At 35.5% G+C, this 25,071-nt stretch overlaps 1 protein-coding gene across 7 annotated transcripts in view; it reads left to right on the top strand.

Moving 5' to 3' along the window:
- lrch3 (leucine-rich repeats and calponin homology (CH) domain containing 3) overlaps nucleotides 1–20,593 on the top strand; it is a 38,604-nt gene extending 18,011 nt beyond the window's left edge. The window contains exons 7-22 of one of the 7 annotated variants that reach the window (XM_051871352.1): nucleotides 563–656; nucleotides 778–904; nucleotides 2,096–2,241; nucleotides 2,324–2,400; nucleotides 2,662–2,707; nucleotides 2,791–2,931; nucleotides 5,125–5,172; nucleotides 5,285–5,338; nucleotides 5,758–5,838; nucleotides 7,309–7,380; nucleotides 7,860–7,893; nucleotides 8,012–8,125; nucleotides 9,760–9,854; nucleotides 10,014–10,151; nucleotides 10,262–10,339; nucleotides 10,629–15,172. In XM_051871352.1, the coding sequence (XP_051727312.1) occupies nucleotides 563–656; nucleotides 778–904; nucleotides 2,096–2,241; nucleotides 2,324–2,400; nucleotides 2,662–2,707; nucleotides 2,791–2,931; nucleotides 5,125–5,172; nucleotides 5,285–5,338; nucleotides 5,758–5,838; nucleotides 7,309–7,380; nucleotides 7,860–7,893; nucleotides 8,012–8,125; nucleotides 9,760–9,854; nucleotides 10,014–10,151; nucleotides 10,262–10,339; nucleotides 10,629–10,826 (1,543 nt within the window). In that variant the 3' untranslated portion in view covers nucleotides 10,827–15,172. Of the gene's footprint in view, nucleotides 1–562; nucleotides 657–777; nucleotides 905–2,095; nucleotides 2,242–2,323; nucleotides 2,401–2,661; nucleotides 2,708–2,790; nucleotides 2,932–5,124; nucleotides 5,173–5,284; nucleotides 5,339–5,757; nucleotides 5,839–7,308; nucleotides 7,381–7,859; nucleotides 7,894–8,011; nucleotides 8,126–9,759; nucleotides 9,855–10,013; nucleotides 10,152–10,261; nucleotides 10,340–10,628; nucleotides 15,173–16,711 lie in introns of those variants that run through there. The other 6 variants (XM_051871353.1, XM_051871354.1, XM_051871355.1 and 3 more) reach the window with 6 other exon arrangements.
- Nucleotides 20,594–25,071: the final 4,478 nt, after the last annotated feature.

Here is a 25,071-nt window from a genome sequence, read left to right on the forward strand (position 1 = left end):
AAAATGGTGGGGAAAAATCCCATAGACTTACACTAAAGTAGGGATGCCAGAAAAATCTAGACGCCAGAAGATCACAGAGACTTGGAGAATGGGCTTCTTTGATTTGAGTCATTAAAATACAAACCACAACTATCAGATTATTTTTTTGCTTGGTGGAAATTAAGTGAAGTGAAATGAATAAAACAAAACAAAACAAAACAGACTTGCACTGAAAGAAGGACCCAAGCCATATATAGAAAATGAAGTTCACAAAGATTAGAGAGTGGGCTTCTTTCATTTGGGCCAGAAAGAAACCACCCACACCTCCCTAGCAATCACATAGCAACGTGTTAAAAACCACTGAAAACACTTTACCATCACCCCGGTAAACACCACTCACATTTCTACAGAAATTGTAAAATATCTTGTCATTTTTACTTTATCTCCTGTAGGGTGATATGAGTGTTAAAATTAATTGCATATTAAAGTTATTTCAGTCATTTACCAGACTATTTCTATGCATTTTTCCTTATGGAACAAAATGATGATATGATGTTGTTCTCTCTGGTCTGTTTCCTCTCAGTGCAGAGGATTTGTATTCCGGTCGGCCGTATGGAGCTCTGGACTCTGGGTTTAACAGTGTGGACAGCGGAGACAAGAGGTGGTCAGGAAATGAGGCAAGTGCTTGTCAGGTCACTCAATCAAGATTCCAATCTATCCAACAATTATTTTTAAACATTTTATTTTATTTTTTAATTAAATCTGTTCTGCCTTTTCCCCATCTATCCCTTCTTAAAGCCTTCAGACGAGTTGTCAGACTTGCCTTTGAGAGTGGCAGAAATCACCAAAGAGCAAAGACAGAGACGAGATCGAGAAAGAGAACGTGAGGATCATCGGACAGGGTCTCACATCACCAATGGCACATGTGAGATGACATCTACACTTATGAAATGGATAGTTTAGACTATAAACTCTAATAAGTAGGGATGCAGCGATACCGATTTTAACAATTACTGTCCGATTCCGATACCGATTTTTGTCACTTGCTCTCTTATTTTTGTCATTAACATTAGTCATTAAAATAGTGTTTTGATCATGTTTTAAATAGGCAAAGTTATCCATGCATTAAGTTATACTAGCTAGTTTATTGCTGCATCATCAAATAATTTCTAAAGAACATGGATTGGATCCATCTATCATTCAGCAGGCCTACATAAATACAACAGAACAAAGATAGCCTACATATGAAATAAGCAGTGCTTTTATGTAGGTGTAACAGTTTTCAGAAACAGAAATAAAGTAAACAAATGTAAAATAACACTGCATATTCTTCACCGTATAAATTAAATCCATATATTATTACATTGAGACAGCTAAATTCTATTGTACAACAGTAATATATTTCTGTCACAATTACTTCAGGTTAAACTGAACTTTTATTTTGACGGGTTGACGAAGACTTTCGAGGTTCTGTGTGATTATGAAATGACAATAGATTTTCTCAAATGAAACAGTAAAATTCTCACAAAGTGACTCTGGAGATGCAGTTCATGCATTCATGTCCTCACATAGTGAGGCGGCAGAGCCTGAAAAACACAGCGAGTGTCTCGTGTGTGTGTGTGGTATGCTAAATGAAACCGCGTGTCTGTGCCATTCATTAACACAGAGACGCGCAGAACAGGCAGGATTCATGTTTAAATAGTCTTTTTGCAGCTCGGTATTCGAAGACACTAGTCTATATCGCAATTTAAGTGTACTGACCAACTTTTTATTTATTCACCAAAACTTTGACAAATTCCGTGACATTCCTTGTTATACAGTGGCCTAAATTCCATTTTTATGACTGGATTCCACGATTCCGTATGCGCTTTCCGCCTCGCGGAAATCATATGCAACAGACATTAAACAGCTCAGTGCCTTCACGCAGTTAATTAATAAACCATCGGTTGATATATCGGCCTTTTTCATGCTATAGCCGATATGCCGGTGGTTGTAAATTGATCAAAAATCGGCCAATACATCGGTGCATCTCTAATAATAACCCATGAGAAGCTGTGTATTACAGTGATTTTTACCATGGTTAAGTGGGTTTTAAGCACTTTGTCACTTTCTGTAGTGGAAGCAGAGCTTGAACAGATAGACTTCATTGACAGCTGTACAGGGGATGATGATGAGGAGGATGGACGGAGCCGTAGAGGGACGGATCCAGTCAGCCTCAGCTCTCAGTTTATGGCCTACATTGAAAGACGAATCACCAGAGAGGTGTGTATTAGTACTTAATGACTGATCACATTAGTTCTGACTTTGATGTTACCAACAGGGTTTATGATAACTTTGTTTCTAGGGTTCACCTGTGAAGACTAGCCCATCCAGAGACTTAAGAAATGATGACCCAAGACGCCAAACCTCCTTACATAACCGGTACTGACCAAATGACACTGTCATAACAATTTTATACATATATTTGTACATAAATTATATATATACATACATGTAATCATAATATAAATAATATAAAATGTTAACATAACATTAAAGGGGCAAAAAATACATAAAATATATATATATATATATATATATATATAAAAAAAAAAATTAATAGTTCAGAAGAGCAAAAGAATCAAGTCTAACAGAGAAATAAAATGTCATCTGTGTTGTCACTAACAGTTGTTCTCTCTTCAGTGGTGGGTCAGATACGGCGGTCACGTCTTCATACACTCATAACCAGGTAAGAGTCTTTATACATATACACCACATGATACAGTAAATCAAAACAAAACCTTGTGGTTTTACTCTGGTTCTGTCTATCAGCGGTCTGCTGGTGTGGCGTCAGGTTCTGGTGGTGGTGTGGAGAGAATAAGACGAGAAGCTCAGCTGGCGGCACTGCGGTACGAGGAAGAGAGACATAAAACAAGATCAGTGCAAAGAGATGTGGTTATGAATTACGTCAAGGTACTGACACACACAATTTATTATAAATGTATTAGCCAAATAGAGCGCTGCAGTGATTACATATTTTTGCAGGCTGTAAGTTAGCGTCATCCTGGTTCCCTCAATACAATCCCAATATGTGAAAAGCTTTTGGATTATTGCAGAAAATAAGGTCTGTGACAAACAAAAGTTTATGATTCTTATACGTTTTGTTCATCATGATAATCTTCACAAATGAACTGATGAATTGATGAATTTTAAAGTGTAAAAATCACCAGAAGTAAAAAGTTAAAGGTAGTCTAATAATGAACTACACCATGGGCGCATGACTTTAACGTCTCCACTCTTAAAGATTTAGTTCACCCAAAAATTAAAATTTTGTCATCATTTACTCTCCCTCATGTTGTTCCAAACCTGTAAGACTTTTTGTTCATCTTCAAAACACAATTGAAGATATTTTAATGAAATCTGAGAGATTTCTGTTCCTCCGTTGACAGCTATGCAACTACCACTTTAACGCTTCAAAAAGTTCATAAAAAGATTGTAAAACTAATCCATATGAATTGAGCAGTTTAGTCCAAATTTTCTGAAGAGACACGACCGCTTTATGTGATGAACAGATTGAATTTATGCTTTTATTCACATATCTCATATTCACATATGTTCATCACTGCACACATCAGATATGGTAAATGGAAGCTCAAGCCTGCTTGCTTGACATGCGAGAACCAATGAGGTTCATTCTCATGTGTTATGCAGCAAGTTTGCATTTTCACGCATCAAGTAAGTATGGTTGAGCTTCTGTTTTTGTTTGCTGATCAAGGTTTATATGTGAATAAAAGCCTAAATTCAATCTGTTCATCTTATAAAGCGATCGAGTCTCTTCAGAAAATTTAGACTAAACCATTCAATTCATATGGATTAGTTTTACGATCTCTGTATGAACTTTTTGAAATTACAAAAGTGTTATTTGCGTAGCTCTCAATGGAGAGACAGAAAGCTCTGAGATTTCATTTAAAATATCGTCATTTGTGTTTCGAAGATGTTTGGAATGACATGAGGGTGAGTAAATGATGACAATTTTTTCATTTTTGGTTGAACTAACCCTTTAAGCTTCCGACAACTTTCAGTCATTATTTAAAAACATTTTCCCTGAAAAGTCTGAGTTTGAATAGTTTGCAATGTGCACAATGAGGCTGTGAAAGCAGACTAGTGAGTAGATGAGTTTACCTTTTCAGCTTGATGTTTAATGGCCCAGACAACCTCTGTAGTCCCATTTAGCCACTTGTTAGCAACCGCTTTTTCAAGACAAGCCCTATAAAAATCACAAGCTTGTGTTGACCACTGTTACGACCCTTCCCTGGCTTTGAAGGTCTAGGGAGTGGGAAAAGCAAACACACAAACACAACGGTATTGCTTTCAACAACTCAAGAATGAAGGAACCAAAATAGGGTCAGCAAGATAATGTTGGTTCACATGGTTACTGAAACACACTGATAAAACTGATAACTCAAAATAAAGATGAAACAAAACAAACACAACAAAACTACAAAGTGCAAAATTACAGCTCAAGTCTCTATTTCTGCGTTGACGTGTCCTTTATGTAGTTTTCCGGGCTTCCGGTGGCGAATCAGTCACAAATCACCGTTTGACGTCAGCATGCTCAACTGCCCCTCTTGGATGATTGACAACAGAGGGAAATAAGCAGTACATCACCTACGAAAGTGAAAACAGAGAGTGGCAGAAAATAGCACGGAAGAGAAAAAAAGTACACCAAACAACACATCCAAACGTCACATAGGGACAACCACAGACCTTATTTCTGGCATTTAACCAAAAACCCTTTAAAAAACCCTTTGACTTTTCCAGGTTTTGGCGTACCAAAATACTATTGGCAAAATTTAAGTAGCCTAAAACAAAACTTTTTATACAAAAATACGTCATCCCAGCAGCACTCTATAGCTATTAAATCATGTTTTAAGCTGCTTAAATTTTGCGAGTAGTTAACGCAATTTATTGTTAGTATAATAAAAGTTCTAGCAATAATATCAAATGGTGGATTTGAAAAAGAAACATTAACATTGAGTTGCATGGAGATGCTCTGAAGGGCAAAATTTGATCTTTCTCATCCAAATCCCAGTCAGAAACTCTCCCAAAATATGCCCAGTGCTACCACTATGATGTGAAGACAATTTTCTGTCTTTGTACTTTCAGCATAAATCAACTCCAAGCCCTACGAAGCTCAGTCCAACAGACAGTGAGGTGAGTCTCATCCTTATATTTGTACATTCACTTCCTCCCCCTATCCATCAGTTCATCCTGCTTTGTGTGTGTGAGTGACTCCGTAGTCATAAGCATTACTGTCCCACCCCAGAGTCTGTACCCCTCCAGACGGTCCACTCACACTGATGACTCCGCCCTCTTCATGGTAAGAGCCAAACAGCTCGGATCATGCGTCATCCTCCATCTCCTTTCTCACTGTGTTTTCACTTCCCTTAACAAATGTCAGTATTAGTCTAGAACTTTGCATACTGTATTAACATGATTTAAGGTTATTTCCATTTAAAACTGCTTTTCTGATCCGTTTGAACTGCTAACATGCTTTGAAGGTGCACTCAGTAATTAAGTTTTACACATAAATAAAATGAATCACATTATATATATTGTTTTATTTACTTATTATTGACACTTACTGAATGCACCTTTAACATTATATCTGCTTTTCCCAGTGTGCATCTTTAACACGCCTGCCCTGCTTCTTTTTGCTTCCCTGTCTGTCCCCTTTACTTTCTATCTCTCTTTCTCTACTTGTCTCTCTCTCTCTCATGTTTGTTCTGTCTGTGTCAGAGTGAGTTTGAGCCTCTACTGATATTTGAGATAGACACAGATACCAACACTATAAAGAAGAGGCCAGACCCTCACAAACAGGTGAAAGAGACACACAAACACGTTTACCTGCTGTCAAAATGGAGATTTAGCATAAACTTTTGTTAGTGGTGTTTGTAAAGCATCACAATTAGTATTGGTTATAATTAGGGTTAGGAATATGAATGAACCTCAAATCTTTTCTATGTTGCAGCACTTCTCGATTTCATTAGTAAATTTTAAATAATACATATTAAATGTATAATAAATATTTATGTTTATTTGGAGTCTGCAGATGATCTGCCCCCATTATTATGCAAATAAGCTTATTGTGGATGTTTCTTGATAATACTACTCTTAAATTATGTACTAAACATTAATCTTAATTTATAAATTAATTTATATTTGTTAAAATTATTTTTTATTAATAAATAATAAATTTTATAATAAATAAAACCTTATTTAAAGCAACAGTCCGTAACTTTTTTTTGGTTAAAAATTATCCAAAATCAATTTTTGAGCAAGTACATAACCAGCCAGTGTTCACCTTAGCCCGATTCACAATGCTAAGCTTGTAATGTTTTATAATAAAATCGGTACTGGTGGGTTTCCGTGGGAAGTTCGAGCATGCAGCCGTTCGTCTTTGCGTCATTACGTCACGTCTGTTTACATGAAGGAGTCCCAGCTAGTAGGCTATATCATGTGAGGATGCTGCAGATGGCGGATCATTTATAGCCTTTTCTCACAGCAGCTGGAATAATTAAACTTATCATTTTGATGGCGGATTGTAATCCAGAAAAGTCCAAATGACAATCATCAGTGACAACTTGAGATTCACCTGTAGTCAAAAGCAAAAGAACTGGGGAGTGGCTACAGAAATTGAAATCTACAGGTAACGCTAATACACACTAAATACACAGTCACACAATGCTGATGTTGTTAACATTAACAATTTGAGAACAAAGTATAACAATAATAATAATTTGCACAGTTTGATGTGATATGAGCTAAGCGAGCGTTAGATTTAATCACCATTGGTAGCGCGATTTATTGTAATGCTTTTTTTCTCAGTTGGTCAGAACAAAAGTGGCAGACATGTTACTTGTTCAGATATTTTCCGGTGAAAATTCTTATTTTTGGTCATACTTCCAAGACGTAGAATCTGTGATTCTGAAGTACAGTATCCACACCGATGTGGTGACTGACAGCAAACATTAGATTCATCCTCGCTGAGGAGCCATGCCGACGCACAACGCACGTAAAGATAATTCCACAAATAGCTGCAATTGCAGGTTTCAAACAGAGATGGAGACAAAGAGGCAAAACTTACGGACTGCAGCTTTAATGCATTACTGCTGTAATATTGTCTCTTCATGATGTGTGTTTCCTGCAGTATTTTCAGTAATAAACTATGAAATCTTTGACTCTTCAAAAAACACTTACACTTTCTCAATTTATTTCCTACGTTCGTCCTTTATTTCTCCTCGTTTCATTTCATTTCTATCCTCTCCTCATTTCTTTGTGGCTGGCTAGTCTCTCTCTGCTGTGCCGCTGGATGGGTGTGTGTCTCCCACTTTATCCGTCGCCCCCTCCTGTACGCCGCAGGTACTGAACCGCAAGAGCCTGGAGATGATCTGCCTCTGCCTCTATTTCTGTAGATGCAAATAAGCTGACTGTGGATGTTTCTTGAAGATTTTACTCTCAAAAAATCATTATACAAAGATGCGGTTGTGGTTGCACTCAGATCTAACACCCTGTCATAACCAGGTAGAATGCAGTAAAGCATAATAAGACAAGTTTCATTGAGGAAATTATGCTGGAAACCTATCGTGTCATGCTTGTTTAGGACATGGTGTAAGATTTCAGCTGATTCATGTACATGCTTGTTTAGGGTTTGGAAGTTCTCACATCAAAAACGTAATATAAAGTGAGGTGTGTGGGTGAATCTCACAAAAACAGACAAGAAATATTGGTTACTGATATTTCATTTTGAGATTCACACTTAGAGTTCATTCTGTTATTTCCACTCATTTGACCTTTTTCACATCTTATTTTCTCTCCAATTCAACTCCTGCCTTCGGTAGCAAGGTGAAGATTATGCCTCGCTGTCACCCACTGGTATGTATTCATTTAAATCCTGAACTCCTCTCATTCTCTTTCTTTACTGCTGTTTTTATTTATTTATTTAATTCTTTGCCCCACATCCCATTTTGACAATTTTTTGCTTGTCCTGCAGCCCTTCAATCACCCTCTTACCCCAGCCCTGCTGCCCCGTCTCCCTCCCGTGGCCCCAACCAGCGACCTGAGAGTTATCTGTTCCGCCTGAGTCAGCGAGAGGAGAAAAAAAAAGGTTTGTTTACCTTATGCAGTTGATTGCTTCTTTGCGGGACATTTGTGATGCCATGATTAAGCGTGTGATGCACATACAGTACCGTTCAAAGATTAGGATCGATAAGATTTTTTATGTTTTTGAAAAGTCTCTTATGCTCACTAAGGCTGCATTTATTTGATCAAAAATACAGCAAAAACAGTAATATTCTGAAATATTAATAAAATTTAAAAGAATTGTTTTCTATTTTGATATATTTTAAAGTGTAATTTATTCCTCTGATGCACAGCTGAATTTTCAGCATCATTACTCCAGTCTTCAGTACGGAGCCCCACACATGACATGCAAGAAAAAATATTAAATCGTGCGCACAATTTACTATTTCGTTCCCTCGATTTACTAAAACGTCCGCACGATTTAGCCTACTATTTTTTTTTTTTTTTTCCTGCATGTCATGTCCGGGGCTCCGTACTTCAGTGTCACATGATCCTTCAGAAATCATTCTAATATGCTGCTCAAGAAACATTTCTTATTATTATCAATATTAAAAAACAACAACAACAAAAAACAGTTGTACTGCTTAGTATTTTTCTGGAAACCATGATACATTTTTATTTCAGGATCCTTTGATGAATAGAAAGTTCTAAAGAATAGCATTTATTTGAATAAGAAATCTTTTGTAACATAAATGTCACTTAATTTAATGCTTTCTTGCTGAATAAAAGTATTACTTTCAAAAGAAAAGAAATCTTACTGACTAAACTTTTGAACAGTAGTGCACTTTTTTAATATGTGCACTGTGCATTATTAATGTGTTTCTGGATCATATTACATATGAAATAACAATAGAAATTTGTTATTTAGAAAAACTGTTATATTATTTGACTGCCCACTCCCAGAATGAAGCATTGTAATTTAAGTGCACAAATCAGAGATTGCATATATATATTTGAATATTTTTTAATAAACCTCTGAACAAAATGTTTTATCAGATACTTTTACTCAGTAGTTTTGTATACCAGTGTTGTACCTTTGCCTTATTAATGTTTATTTTCATACATTTTTTTTTTTTTTTTTTCTTCGAATCACATATTGTGTTGATGTAATTCATCTCGGAGCTAGTTGGTTTGCCTTGAACTCTTAAGTAAAGAATTTTTCAAAATGGGAAATACAGTCATTCAGGAACCAAAATCACTGAAAAGGTGGCAGTGTTGTTGTTGTTAACTAAAACTATTAAAAATCCTTGTCATTAATTTAAGAAAAAGCAGAAATAAAATGTATGATGAAAAACTTAAAAATAAAAATTAGAAATGTTGCCTTGGTGACTAACTGAAAATTAGTACTAAAGTACTAAAATGACTACTAGAAATATAAAATAATTACAGCTTAATAGAAATATTAAAAAATGAGAAAAGCAAATAACAACGATACTAATAATTAAACTAAAATTAAAATGAAAACTGAAAATATGAATATTGCTACTTCAAAATATTAATAAATACTACAATATATTATATAAATACTAAAACACTGAAAAGTGGGCAGTCACTGTTGTGCTCTATTACAAGCATGTCAATCATCGTTCCTAATTAGGACTGCTCATGTAATTATGCCATGATTACGTATACCTAATGGCATGTGTGACCATTTTGCAGGAGACACACAGAAGACGGAGCCAGTGGAAGCCACTCCCACACAGTCTCCAGCCCCAACGGGAGAGGAGGCGGTACTGATAGAGCAGCTGAGGAGGGTGCGTCTATCTATATATTATTAAATTATATTGTATTAAATTCCTTAATATCTAATTTATCTATATCTAATTTATTGCGCTGTCCTGTTACGCATATATAATTCAAATAAAAATATTACAAATAAAAACTGTAAGTCTCTTTTTGCCTCCCTCATGTAGAATATCGAGTGTCGACTCAAGGTGTCTTTACCCAGTGATCTTGGGGCAGCTTTGACTGACGGGGTCGTGTTGTGCCATCTGGCCAACCACGTGCGTCCCCGATCCATACCGAGCATCCATGTACCCTCACCGGCAGTGGTGAGTGACTTTTCAGATTTATTTTGCTCATAACTACATTTATAAGTTTTTGTGTATGTGTGTGTTTGCTCATAGGAATACATACAGTTTCATGTTTTCTTTCTTTCCAGCCCAAACTGACAATGGCCAAGTGTCGACGAAATGTGGAGAACTTCCTAGAGGCGTGCCGCAGAATTGGAGTTCCTCAGGTAGATTTGGTCTCCCACACTTCAGGCTATTTCCTTTTCATCTTTAAAATCAAATTAAGAAATAGCTTCTCAAACACGTTTGCTTCAAAACTAACTGGGCTTTTAACTTCTCTTGTTGTTTCCACTAATGCTCTAAAAGTTTAATAGCTAAAACCACTAACTCTTTCTCTCTCCCCCCCTCATTCCCTTCCAATTTAAAACCATCTCACATCCCATCAACCTCTCATTGTGTTTTATTTGAACACTCATGTTCATCTTTCCCCACTGGTTGTCTTGGCACTGCGGGCAGGATAGTTTGTGTTCAGCGGGTGACGTGCTGAAAGGGGAGGTGGTTTGTGTGTTCAGGCTGGTCGAGGCCTTGCTCTCCCTGGCACCGCCTCCCCTTCACTCCGCCCCTTCTACCCAGCTGGCTGGATTTGCCCTTTTCTACCTGTCAATCATGTCGCTGCTATGTGTTCTCTACTGCCACCTGGTGCCAAGCCTTTAAATCGCACTTACATATTGATCACTGCACTAAAACAGCCAGTTGTTTGTTTGCGTGCATATGAACAGATTTACACGATAGCTAGTGTTTATGCACATGTTTATAGTGTTTTCTAGTGCACATAATTGATACTTCGCTAAGCTCTGACCCCTTTGTTGCTTTGTTGCTCGCTCAGGCAAGCTTTATAAAATAACGTTCATGCAAATTACGGTTACTCAAAGCGTACTCATAAAGTAATACAAATTGATTGCATGGTACAAGTAGCCTATTGTGAAATGGACTGGAAATAATTGGGTTTTATGCAAAATATTTGTGCAATTTTCTTTTAAATAAATTAAATGACCCTTCAAAAAAATTGAGGTCTGTAAGATTTTTAATTTTTTTGAAAGAAATCTCTTATGCTCACCAAGGCTGCATTTATTTGATCAAATATACAGTAATATTGTTACAATATTATTACAGTTATAAAGAACTGTTTTCTATGTGAATATATTTTAGTGATGCAAAGCTGAATTTTCAGCATCATTACTCCATCATTACTCCAGTCTTCAGTCACATGATCTCTCAGAAATCATTCAAATATGCTCATTTGCTGCTCAAGAAACATTTCTTATAATTATCAATGTTGATTTGTGGAATCATAGTCAGGTTGTGGTATCAATATTTTTGTGGAAATCATGATACATTTTTTTCAGGATTCTTTGATGAATAGACAGCTCAAAAGAACAGCATTTATTTGAAATATTATAAACAGTGTTGGGGAAGTTACTTTTAAAAGTAATGTGCTACAATATTGCATTACTCCCTAAAAAGTAACTAATTGTGTTACTTTTTATTGAAAGTAATGTTACGTTACTTTTGCTGTACTTTTTCTCACCTGGGCAGGGCTTGCTTGTACAAAAGGATTTATTTTGGCAAATATAATGGCCCTTTTACACTAAAAGTGAAATGAATAAGCCTCAGATTAAAGGAAATGCAAATTCACACCTGTACAGTAGAGGGTGCAGCTCAAACAAACCTTTCAGCTGTGCTGACATTCTGAATAAAAAAATAGGACACAGGAGAAGAAAGTTCAACACCTTATACTTCAGCAATAAAAAAAATAAAAATACACACGTGATGTTAACTACAGTATTTTTTGCTTATTCGTATGGTTGAATTGGATCATTAAAGGTCAGCAGCAAAGACCTTGGTTGAGTGAGATTAAATACATAAAGTATATCTGTGTTATTTAACATTTAATTACTGCTGGTTTGTGTAATATTCTGAGTTTGCATTTAATTTTTATTCATTTTGAGAAATACCATACATTTTTCTGCAAGTGAGAAGAGTAAATTCATGTTCACATTTAGTCTAGAACTACAATAACCATCATGTTACACAGCGCACACAACGCCTCTGCACTTAAGATTTTTCTTAACATGGTGACAGGAGAGATATCGGTGAATAAGTTAGAAAACCAAGTAACTTGCGTTACTTACTTTAAAAAGTGACTTGGATATTTTGTTGTAAATTTAAATGTAATGCATTACTTTACTAGTTACTTGAAAAAAGTAATCTGATTACATAACTCAAGTTACTTGTAATGTGTATAAATGTCTTTACTGTCACTTTTGATCAATTTAATGCATCCTTTTAAAAAAAAAATCTTACTGACACCAAATTTTTGAACAGTAGTGTACATTATCGCAGTTATCTGAAGACAAATGCCTCATTTTATAGTTGATGAATGGCAATAGTTGCTAAGGTTTGGTCAGTGACGTTCTAAGGCGGGGCTTAGCGAAGAGTCAGTTGAGTGTTTATATGCGTGTCTGTGTGTAGAGAGAGCACATTTCCATAGCAAAAATCAAAGCTTCATCAAAAAGCACAAAGATGGGTGGATTCCCCCATTCAGCCTTAAACAAGACGACAAAACAAGCTGCCTGCTCTGTGAACGAGCCCTTTGTGTGTTAGTACTGCTGCACATTTTCCCAAAGTCCCAAATGGATGAGTGTTTTGTGTTTCTGTGAGGTTTTTCGTGAATGAACTCTCCCTGACGTTCTTGAAAGAAGGAAATAAGACATTGTGGAGGAAGCCAAACCATTAACTCCCCGTTTTATCCCTTTGTGCCTTACTGTGTGTATGTCCATGTCTTCCACCTCACAGTTAACACAATAGTTCGCCAAAAATAAAATTTACTCACACTCATGTCCTTCCAAACCTGTATGAGTTGCTTTCTACAATAAAGCACAGAAGGAGAAAGTTTGCATACTGTCTGAGCTGCTCTTTTCCATACAAATAAAGTGAATAGGGACGGGAGCCTTCAAGAACCAAAAATAGCAAAGCAGAAAGCACCATAGTACATCCTACCTACTTGCATATTAAAAGGATCTTTCACTTAAAAATGAAAATTAAGTCATTATTTACTCACCTTGGTGTTATTCTAATGCCGTATGCCACAAATGGTGATTTCAAAAATATCCTTATAATGGCACTGAATAGCGATCAGAACCAAGCTTTTAAAAAAAAAAAAAAAAAAGATGCAAAAGTATCTCAGAATGATCCCATGCAAAGTTGTATATTCCAAAAAGCACACAAGTTGTAAGAAATTAATAAAAATGTGGCAAAAAAAACAATTCATGTACTTTTGGTGTATGTACTTGTACTCTCTGTGGTGAATATATCTGTTGTATATCACAACAAGAAGTTATTGCGTTCACATCTGTCAGCTGTCATTCTGACAGTCATCTGACAACCGAGTTCTGGTCTGAAGATATTTACCTCAGTGAAGAAAGTACACATTTATTTGGGGGATTTTTAGGAGTAGTATGTCATGTTGTGTTTTTATTTACCTTGAGTTCTCACAACTTGTGTGCTTTTCCTGGGTGAGTCTGCGTGAACTGCGGCGCTAGTAGTCACGTGCAGTCGTACACAGAAGATCAGCGGCCAAGGTCAGGATTTTCTTTAAATAATACATTAAATTTCATTTTGTTTTCCACCAAGCCCTATCATATACCCCCCGGGCACTTGGAATATATGGCATGTGTCCCGTGGGACCATTCTGTGATACTTTTGCATCTTTTTTAAAGCTTGATGCTGGTCTCTATTCACTGCCATTATATGGACAAGCACAAGCAGGACATTTTTAAAAAAAAATCTTTTTGTGGTCTGAAAATGAAAGAAGGGCATATGGCATTTGAACAACACCAGGGTGAGTAAATGATGACTTAAATTTCATTTTTAAGTTCTTTTTGTAGCCTGACAGTCCCTGAACTCATTTATTTACATTCATGAACAATAAATACATTTGGAGTAATTTGTGTGTAAAATGGACCTTTCCAAAAACTCTCCTCCGGATTCACAAATGCTTCGGAAAACCTCAGATTTTATAGTTAATCGTGCGTGTTAATGAATTCCAATCATTTGTAACTAGGGTGCTAATTCACAATTAGCATAATCCCGCCCACAAATGACAGATAAGTAAATTGCGTGTACTGGAACGCTGTGGGAACTTCTGCACTCCCTTCTCAGGTTTGGCTCCAGTATATTACATAAATGCAAAAGGAATTAATTGGCCATATGCCTGTAAAAATTAAATTTAAATGTTCTTGCAGACAAACGCTACTGGTGCACAGAATCACTGTAATATAACACAAAGCAAAATGGACTATGTCGCAGTTTTCAATCATTTTTTTTTAATCAAATTTATTTTTACATGTGGTTAATTGGTTAAGTTTTTTTTTTTTTGTAATATGTAATAATAATTTGTATTATTATTATTATTATTATTATTATGGCAAATGGTGTTGTCAAATCGGTGTAATCAGTTTGCAAAAATAAATATAAAAGTATAATCTTTTTGTATGAATACAAACACTTTCATGAATCCGAAAGAAGGTCTTTTCTCAAAAATGAATTATGCTCATGTTTCAATGAATGGCCTCACATTACGTGGAAAAAAGCAGCAACAACTTTGTTTAACATCTCCTTTTGTGCAGAAAATAAATCATACATTTGTAGTGACTTAGGTTGTGTAAATAATGTCAGAATTGTAATTTTTGGCTGAACTAACCCTTTAAATTGCTAGAAAACATCTCGCTAACCGCTCTCAAAACACTACATTATCAAAGCATGTTGTCAGTCTTGCACCAGAACCCAGTTTACTCAAATAACAGTCCTTATCAACCAGTATACCTGTTGTTAATTAATATACAGTGTAATATATTCCTAACACACATAGGAAATACAACACCGGTCACATAGTGTGTGTGAGCGTTTGTGTCTGTCAGATTTGTGTGCCATATTGCCTGATTTTCCTACAGTCTGACTGTTGTCGTCCTCTGCTTTTCTACAATAAAATCTAAACTCAAGTGTCCACTGTAGACGTGTGTTTTATCAGTAGTTGTGTGTTTGTGTCTCAGAGTCGCAGCTTTATGTTGGGTAGTGTGGTGCTGCAGTGGTAAATGCTTGACTGGCATGTTCTGGATTGTCTAGCACAGGGGTGTCCAAACTCGGTCCTGGAGGGCCACTGTCCTGCAGAGTTTAGCTCCAAGGTCTAACTAAGCATACTAGAAATTTACAGGCAGGTGTTTTGGAGCTGGTTGGAGCAAAACTGGGGACAGGACCGAATCTAGACACCCCTGGTCTAGCAGGTTAAAATAAGTCTGATTCCTTATACACTGCTGGATTTTGAAGACTCGTATGCTCACCAAGGCTGCATTTATTTGATCAAAAATACAGTAAAAACCGTGAAATGTTATTACAATTTAAAACGTCTGTTTTCTATTTGAATATATTTTCAAGTATAATTTATTTCTGTGATCAAAGCTGAATTTTCAGCTTCATTACTCCAGTCTTTAGTGTCACATGATCCTTCAGAAATCATTCAAATATGCTTGACATTTCTTATCAATTCAAACATTGCTCATTAATGTTTTTGTGGACACAGTGGTACACTACCACTCAAAAGTTTGGGGTCAGTAAGGCTAAAATAATAATTATTATAATTATACTTTTATTCAACAAGGATGCACTAAATGCACAAAAGTAACAGTAAAGACATAATGTTACAAAAGATTTTGATTAGAAAGAACAGTGGGGTTTTTTTAAACTTGGACATTTGTTTGAATCCTGAAAAAACAAAAACAAACACATCACATTTTTCACAAAAATATTACGTAGCTAAAGAACCATAATTAAACATTGAGTACCACAATAATTAACAATAACTCAAATCAGCACATTAGAATGATTTCTGAAGGATCATGTGACACTGAAGACTCAAGTAATGATGCTGAAAATTCATCTTTGCATCACAGAAATATATTACATTCTAAAAATATATACAATAGAAAACAGTTATTTTAAATTGTAATAATATTTTACAATAATTAACGTTTTACTGAATTTTTGATAAAATAAATGCAGTCTTGTTGAGCATAAGACACTTAAAAAACAAAAACATCAGAAAGCTTTTTTTTTTTTTTTTTATTATATAAATTTTGACCTGTAGACAGAACCTCAGTTTGAAATATCATTCATGTTTTTAGCAAAAAAAGTGCAGAATGATTTACATGCCATGAGTTCATTCAGTTCTCTAACCCAATGCAATAACAACCACTACTAATACTTCAGTTCACTCATAGTGCCAGATTAGTCGACGGTTAGTTCCTGGTCTAGCAGATTTTGAATGATTTTTCCATCTCTCTTCATCTCTTTCATCTTTCTTTACAGTTTCCAAAAGCCATCTTGTCCTTCCTTAGTTGTACATTATCTGCTTTATTTGAGTTCCTCCATTGTAATCATTTCTTTTAAGTTATATTGATTTTATAATTTTGTTTCTCCATTGACACACCTTTTGTCCCTATTTTGTTCGCCCCTGCTGTGTGTGTGTGTGTTTACGGCCGCAGAGTCAGCTGTGTCTTCCCCTGCACATCCTGGAAGAGAGAGGTTTGGCTCAGGTGGCCGGGACGGTTCGTGCCCTCCTCGATCTGGCTCCTCCAAAGCACACGCCCTCCCCCAGCACGACCCCAACCAGTCCCAGCACTGCGTCTCCCCTCGCTCTGTAGGACCGAGTGGTAAACGGGCGAATCGCAAGGAATGTCCTCCAATCAGCCCCAAAGATCTTTAAGACTCTTTTCTGCTCTAGAGAGACCCTTGAACGGTTCTGTAACGGTAACACACTCACACACACTACCTGCTTTGTGAACACACCCCTCTTCAAACCCAAACCAGCCTTCAGACAACAGAGGGGGAGAAGAGACAACTGACGGGACAGAGAAACATGTCCAGAGACTTCTTTGAAGCAATATTTCTCTTTCGTTTTAACAGTTAGTTTTACACTTTAATATCTTTAACTATTATGGGTGGTGTTTTTTTGTATTACTATTATTATTATTAATATTATTATTATTATTATTATTATTGACTCTCAAGTTATGTGGGAATGAGAGTTGGCCAAAACTACCCAAGCTCACATATCTGAGAGTTACAGTGGCTGATGGTTAAATCTCACAAAACCTGTCTAGGTCACATTTCACCCTGAAATGATATAAACAAGATATTATACTTAAGAAATTTAAGTTTTTTTTTAATTTTTTTTTATTTTTTTATATGGACCCTTATGATTTTTTTTTTTTTGTGACATTATTTTTATGACAAACGAAACAAATAACAGCAATGCAAAAAATGATTAAATATTATTTAAACTGTATTTATACATTTAATTTAATGTATTAAATTAAATTACATTTATACAATTAACTTATGAATTTAAATAATAAATCATTGTATAGTCATAATTTTACTGTATTACAGTAATGAGAATAACTATTGAATAATGATCATTACACAAAAAAAAAAAAAAAAAAAAAAAAAAAAAAAACTAAAATAAAATAAAACTTCCAAGCGCATCACGGTAATGAGAATTTAGGTAGGAAATGAGCTTAAAGGGTTAGTTCACCCAAAAATGAAAGTTATGTCATTAATTACTCACCCTCATGTTGTTCTACACCCGTAAGACCTTCGTTCATTTTCGGAACACAAATTAAGATATTTTTGATAAAATCCGATGGCTCAGTGAGGCCTGCATTGACAGCAAGTTAATTAACACTTACCTTTCAATGCCCAGAAAGGTACTAAAGACATATTTATATGACATATACCAGTTCATGTGGCTACAGTGGTTCAACCTCAATGTTATGAAGCAACGAGAATACTTTACTTTTTGTGCGCCAAAAAAACAAAATAACGACTTTATTTCACAATATATAGTGATGGGCAATTTCAAAACACTGCGTCATGAAACTTCGAAGCTTTACGAATCTTTTGTTTCGAATCAGTGGTTCGGAGCGTGTATCAAACTGCCAAATTCATGTGAACCATTGAAATTTCGAAACACTTACGACGTAACGAAGCCTCGTTTACTGAAATCATGTGACTTTGGCACTCCGAACCACTGATTCGAAACAAAAGATTCGTAAAGCTTCGAAGTTTCATGAAGCAGTGTTTTGAAATCCGCCATCACTAGATATTGTTGAAAAGTTGTATTTTGTGTTTTTTTTTTGGGTTTTTTTGGCGCACAAATTATTCTCGTCGCTTCAGAACATTAAGGTTGAACCACTGTAGTCACATGAACTGTTTTAATTATGTCTTTAGTACCTTTCTGGGCATTGAAAGTGTTAATTATCTTGCTGTCAATGCAGGCCTCACTGAGCCATCGGATTTTATCAAAAATATCTTAATTTGTGTTCCAAAGATGAACGAAGGTCTTACGGGTGTGGAACGACATGAAAGTGAGTAATTAATGACAGATTTTTTATTTTTGGGTGAACTAACCCTTTAATTATTATGAAAATAATGTCACAGTGCAAATAAATAAAATGTTTAGGAGAAAAACCTTTTTTAATTTTTATTTTGGGTGAAGTGTGGCATGTTTACGTGAGATTCAACCGTGAGCCTTTGAAAACAATCCAAACCAGCATGTATATGACTGAATTACACTAATTAGCAACGGACTTAGATGAACACATGAGGGAAACAGGACTGAGATCTGATCTGCTGAATGTTTCTGTCAGGAGTTTTAGTGTGTAGCCACAGGGTTTTGTTGTAATGACACTTTTAGTGCTACTTTTAGTACTACAATCACAGAAAAAAAAAAAACTATTAACTTTAAAAGCTCACAGACTTTATTGACCTTGTAAAACTGAGAGGTGTATTAAAGTGCTATAGCAAGGTTTATCATGATGGGCACAATTTTAAAAAAAACAAATATATGTAAAGACGTTTGAAACACAGTAAATGAATAAAACACTTATTATATTTTTATAGCCTTGGTCGCAGCTGATAGACTGACAAGGGCTGATTTATATTGCTGTTGTGTTTCTATATGTAACAGGTCTTGCATGCGTGGGATTCTGGGTGTTGGGAGTTAGACTGAAATAGAACGGCAGTATAAAAGCTGTTTTTTTATTTTCATTTCATTTTTATTCAGATTGTTACATTGCCATTTGCATGGCTTTGCTTATGATTGTCTGCCAACACAACACACACTTCATCCGTGGCCCAAAGCTGGATGTGTGTTTATGTGTCGCCTTGAGCCTGAAAACCACAGATGTTGTTCACTCGTTGCCTTTCAAGAGGCAGTGCCACACGCTGTTACTTCCCACACAGATCTGCTGCATCGTGCCAGAGTTACTGGAGTGAGTCCTCAACTCCCAGCAGTGCTGGTTTCCACGCTTAAAACGGGGCCAAGTGTACGAGGGTGAACCTCACGAACACAGTCAAGAACATGGCCACGTCGTTTCACCCCAAAATCAAAAGAAAGAAAATAATATTTTGAAATGTTCATATTTACGCACATTTTTACTGCAAATTCTCATTAAAATGAAAAGAAAGTTATTCATTTAATTAATTAAACTTCTTTAAAATGTTTAAATATATATTATATGTATATGTATTACATATACTTTTTGTTATGAGACTCCGAAGTGAGAATAGTAGGAATTACAAAAGTAATTTTGAATTGTTTTTTTTGATATTTTGGGGTAAAAATGTGCTTATTTATAATGAAAATGTCACAATACAAATGAAAATCTTAAAGTAGGCTACAATTTTGTTATGCATACTATTATTTCTGATTTTTTTCTTCTTTTGATTTTACAGTGAAATGTGACCGGACAGGTTTTCATGAGATTCACCCATAGGGTCATGAACATGCTGTGCTATTTACGTTGATTTTGAAGGTAATAATGCAGCATTTTCAAAACTTCCTCATAAAAATGCGACTGATAAAAGAAAATGAAACAAGAAAATATTGAGTGAAGACTGAATCATATAAGTTACTGTTTTAACTTGCTTTTTTAGAGACGTTGAGTTTTTAAAAGGGAAGTTAAAGGTGGTTGAAAAATATATTACAAAAGGTTTTGTGTAGATATTTTTTAGTATGTTTTATTTTTCTCTATAAAATAATTTCTTTGACTAGGGTGTTTCCCCAGCACAAATCATGTTTCTTCTGCAGGGTTTGTCCCTGCGTGTCTGTACAGTAAATAAATACATTCCATACGTTTACAAGTATGTACCACTGTCCACCCGAAACACTAGGACCTACTGTGTGCTTTCAGACAACCGAAACATTTGCCCTTTTTAGGTTTTTATTTTCACAGCGGTTATGTTTTTGAACACATTTCCCTGCAAAACATTTGCTGTAATATTTTTATGTTGGAAAAAATGGAATTATATTCTGGTCTGAACATTGGATTCCTGAAAGACATGAATAAAAAGTTTCCCATTTCTGCAGTGGTTTTATTTATTTAGACTCTTGCTGTGTGCATTGGGTTTGGATGCAACAGCGTCTCGTTTTATAGGTTTTTATCATTGATAATGAGATTCTGCTGTATGATGACACATTACACTGTACACTTGACTGCTGTCCCAGGCAAAGGATTTCCTTTAAAGTGCTAGTTTTAGGTCTCCCGTATCACACCAAAACGAGGCTGGAAAGGATAGACTTGCCGTGTTGTCAATGGCATCCACTGTAAAAAGCTGTATACCCACATAAAAATATACTATAATAATTTATAGTAAATACTATAGTGTTTTTGAACCATACTATAGTAAAGTGCTTGAATTAATTTGTTGTGGTAATTCTATAGTTGCTGTCGTAATATAACAACTATAGTAATATAAACAAATTAGTTTACCCAATACTGTACTAAGTTTTCTACAACTATAGGGTATATTATACTACAATACACTACAGTTTACTGTAGTAAAAACTAAAGTATACTACAGTTTTTATTAGAGTTTATCAGTTCACCATAGTTAATACTACTGTATGCTGTAGCATTCATTAACAAAGTGTTGTAAATACTATACAGTATACTACAATTTACTATAAATTACTTTCTCTTTTTTTGTTGTTTTGTCGTCTACTAAAATCTCTTGGAAAGATTTGTGCAGTGTTTCGTCAGCAGAACAATCCAATAACACATTAAATAATACAACCCACTGAATAGATGTATGTCTATCCCTCACAGCCTCGCTTTCATTCCCGTTAAAAATCAAAGATGGCGCTGCTGTGAATAATAAGGTCTTTTGAACAGGTGTTCTCCTGTTCGTTGTTGTGCTGGGAATAATTCTGTGTAACACTCAACGTCCAGCAGAGGGCGACGAGCGTGGAAAAACAAACATGCGACTTTTGTTTCATATTCGAAAATCTGGATGTGCTACAACATGGAAATTCATCTAAACTACAGAGTAATTTTTTTTGGAAGATTCTTCCGCAATATCATGTTACTGCTTTTGTCGTTGTAAAGTCATAATAAATGAATCTCCTTCAATCTACAAGAGTCTTTCTTTATATTACACATTGAGCTTTTAGAAAGTATAATTGTGTTTTTAAATACAGGTCTGTGATGTTGACATTCAACAAGTTTTAATAGAGCTGAAGGCCGAAATATCTAGAAGATAATGGTGAGGACTTATTTACGCATTCTTCCTACTTTTCTAAGCATTTAAGAGCAAAAGTGAAATGTTATTCAATACTTCGTTTCATTTCTTTACAGAGATTGAGGTCAAGTTTCACCGTTTTGACTTCCAGTCAACTGTTTTTTTTTTGGTATGTGAATGTATGCAGTCAGGATTTTTAATGCGGAATATTTTCCTGTAGGATGATTTTAAAGTAGGCCTACAGTGTTTTATGGTTTTGGCTATTATAGCTTTTTATAAATTCAATGTTAACTGACTTCAAAGCTTATCCTTTACATCCAAAAGTGAAGAAATTATAACACAATATCAAAGATCCACACCATCACACATTACACTAGTTGAAGTTCGATCATATCTGTATTCCAGGATATTTCACTTTTCAAAATTTAAGTTTATTTCCCCTCAAGTATATCAATTGAATTCTTAATGATTTACATTTGCGTGATCCGTCAGTTACTTCTACATGTAATTGTGTACATAATAAGCTTATTTACAGTAATTATATTGAGATATATATAACTTCACACAGTAAAATAACAGGCCTGTTCTGGTTTTATCAGAACAAAGATGGCATATGTCAAAGACATGAAATGTAGTAATTGGATATAAACTTGACTGTTTAGTTATTGCTTCACATTTTAATAAGTCCATCCTGAAGTGCATGAGAAAATTTTAGTGAACAGTCTGAGGATTGAAGTCAGTCTGGTTTGGGCTTTAACTCCTCTGCAGTCTGTTCTAATGCAGTCACAAAAACCAGCCTGATATCGTCAGTTCGGAAGACCTGCACAGGCCCAGAACTTCAGTGGGTCTGTAGACGCTGAAAAAACTGAGTGTTATAGTGTAAAATCAGTCCCCTGAGATGCTCAGCCTGCTTCAAAGACACTTTAAACACACAGTGAGACTCTCTGCCTGCCTTACAAACACTCACTGTGCTGCTGATAAACTGTTTTCCTCGTTTTCCACTATTAGCCATGAGAGGTTTTCACCGCTGTGCATATAGGGGAATTTAAAATTTATGACAAAGTTTAACTATAGATTCTCCATGCTGCCTTGGCTCTGTCTGTGTTGTGGGTTACGCAGTTACTCTGGTGGGTTTATGACTGTCTGCATAAAAGCTATTGAACTTTTCCACTGTTGTTGCCCAGAATATATATATATATATATATATATATATATATATGGAGCAAAATGGGGTCCTTTAGGTCACTGTGGCTTTATTGTGTTAACTTATTCAACAGTTATTACAAAATGTAATTATTTTGGAATTGTAGTTTGGAAGATAGAATTAAAAAATATTATTATAATAAATATTATTTAATATTACTCCAACTAGCCCCTCGGTCTACTTTTTTTTTGCTCACCGAGTCTGTTTCATGAGAAGCACCTTGACAAAGTGAAGCTCTATCCCTCTCTCTTTCTCTTTCTTGTCTGTCTGTGTGTTGATGCATCATTAAAAGGTCTCAGCGCTGTGCTGTTTCTGGTGGAGTTTCTCAGCAGCTGGTGAGCAGAAACCATCATAAAATCATGTACAACACTGCAGCAACCAGATACCGTCATACGAGAACAGCTGTAACTGCCGAGAACAAGAGCAATCACTGCCAAACTATGCGCACATACACTAAGTACCTATGCACTATGTACTCATCAGTGTAGTAGGTTATTTTGTCATTCAACATCAGAGTCTGATAACCCCTTTCCCTAAAGCTGCGAGAGTTGAGTACATTAAAGGGATAGTTCACCCAAAAATGAAAATTCTGTCATCATTTACTCACCCTCAGGTTGTTCCAAACCTGTATACATTTCTTTGTTCTGTTGAGCACAAAGGAAGATATTTTGAAGAATGTGGGTAACAGAACAGTTCTGGGGCACCATTGACTGCCATAGTATTTCTTTTCCTACTATGGAAGTCAATGGTGCCCCAAAGTGGCCTGGTTACAAACTTTCATCAAAATATCTTCTTTTGTGCTCAGCAGAACAAAGAAATGTATACAGGTTTGGAACAACCTGAGGGTGAGTAAATGATGACAGAATTTTTATTTTTGGGTGAACTATCACATTAAGTGTCTAACATTCTTTGTTTCTTTCGGTTAATTAAGTGCATCATCCGGGTATTTAAAATGTACTTTTTCTGTTTGGAATTTTCACTGTAAACAAACTACTCTCACTATTTATAGGCATACTAAAAAACAACATAGAATAGTGCTTAAAGGGATAGTTCACCGCAAAAAATGAAAATTCTGTCATTTACTCACCCTCAAGTTGTTCCAAACCTATATGAATTTCTTTCTTCTGCACACAAAAGAAGATATTTTGAAGATTGTCGGTAACAAAACAGTTGATGGGATTGACTTCCAATAGGCCTAGTAGGCCTATTTTTCCCCCTTTAACAATGGAAGTCAACTGTTTGGTTACCAACATTCTTCAGAATATCTTCTTTTGTGTTCAGCAGAAGAAGGAAATTCATACATTCTTACAACAACTTGAGTGTGAGTAAATTATGACATTTTCATTTTTGGGTGAACTATACCTTTAAGTACGCGAACTGGGAGGCACCTTTAGTCTGTATTTAGTAACTCAAGCTACATGCACAAAACACACTTTTAAATAAGCATTTTAATAAAAAACATTTCATAATTTCACCCTGATATGTGTTGTCTAAACGACTTGACGTCTAAACGCGTAATGTTTGAAAATTTATTTTACTTTTAATTGTATAGCTATTATTTATTACACATAGTTGATAAGTTCGACAACGCCTGTCCTCATTCACTTTCATATGTTCACACAACAGAAGACACAAAATCACAGGTTTGGAAAGACAGGAGGGTGAGTAAATGGTTTTCATTTTTGACATTTAGGCCCAAACATGTGACACATTATTATTAGGCCTTATACAGCTACCTTTCTTGAGCAATTAGCAACGCAAATGAAATTAAATGACTGTTGCGTTAATAATGCTTTCACTCCTTTACTGATAATTCAGTCTATATGATATTATCATTCAGGTCAGTGTAATAAAAATGATACTATCAGAATTTAACTGCAAAACGCATAACGCTGTAAGATATTGTAGCATCCAAACACGTGTTACGTCGTTGTGTTTGTAATATAACGTATGTCCAGTAGAGGTCGCGACTGCGCTTCTTAAGAGCCCTTCAGATGGGCGTGTTCTCTATCTGCACCTGAAGGGTTTTTTCAGTGATGATTGAGAAACTATTACATTATTATATCATTTATAGATGAATATGCACATTAAAAGTGGATTTGCGTGGCTGTACTTCAT

Source organism: Ctenopharyngodon idella, chromosome 18 (assembly GCF_019924925.1).
Source record: "Ctenopharyngodon idella isolate HZGC_01 chromosome 18, HZGC01, whole genome shotgun sequence".
NCBI lineage: Eukaryota > Metazoa > Chordata > Actinopteri > Cypriniformes > Xenocyprididae > Ctenopharyngodon > Ctenopharyngodon idella.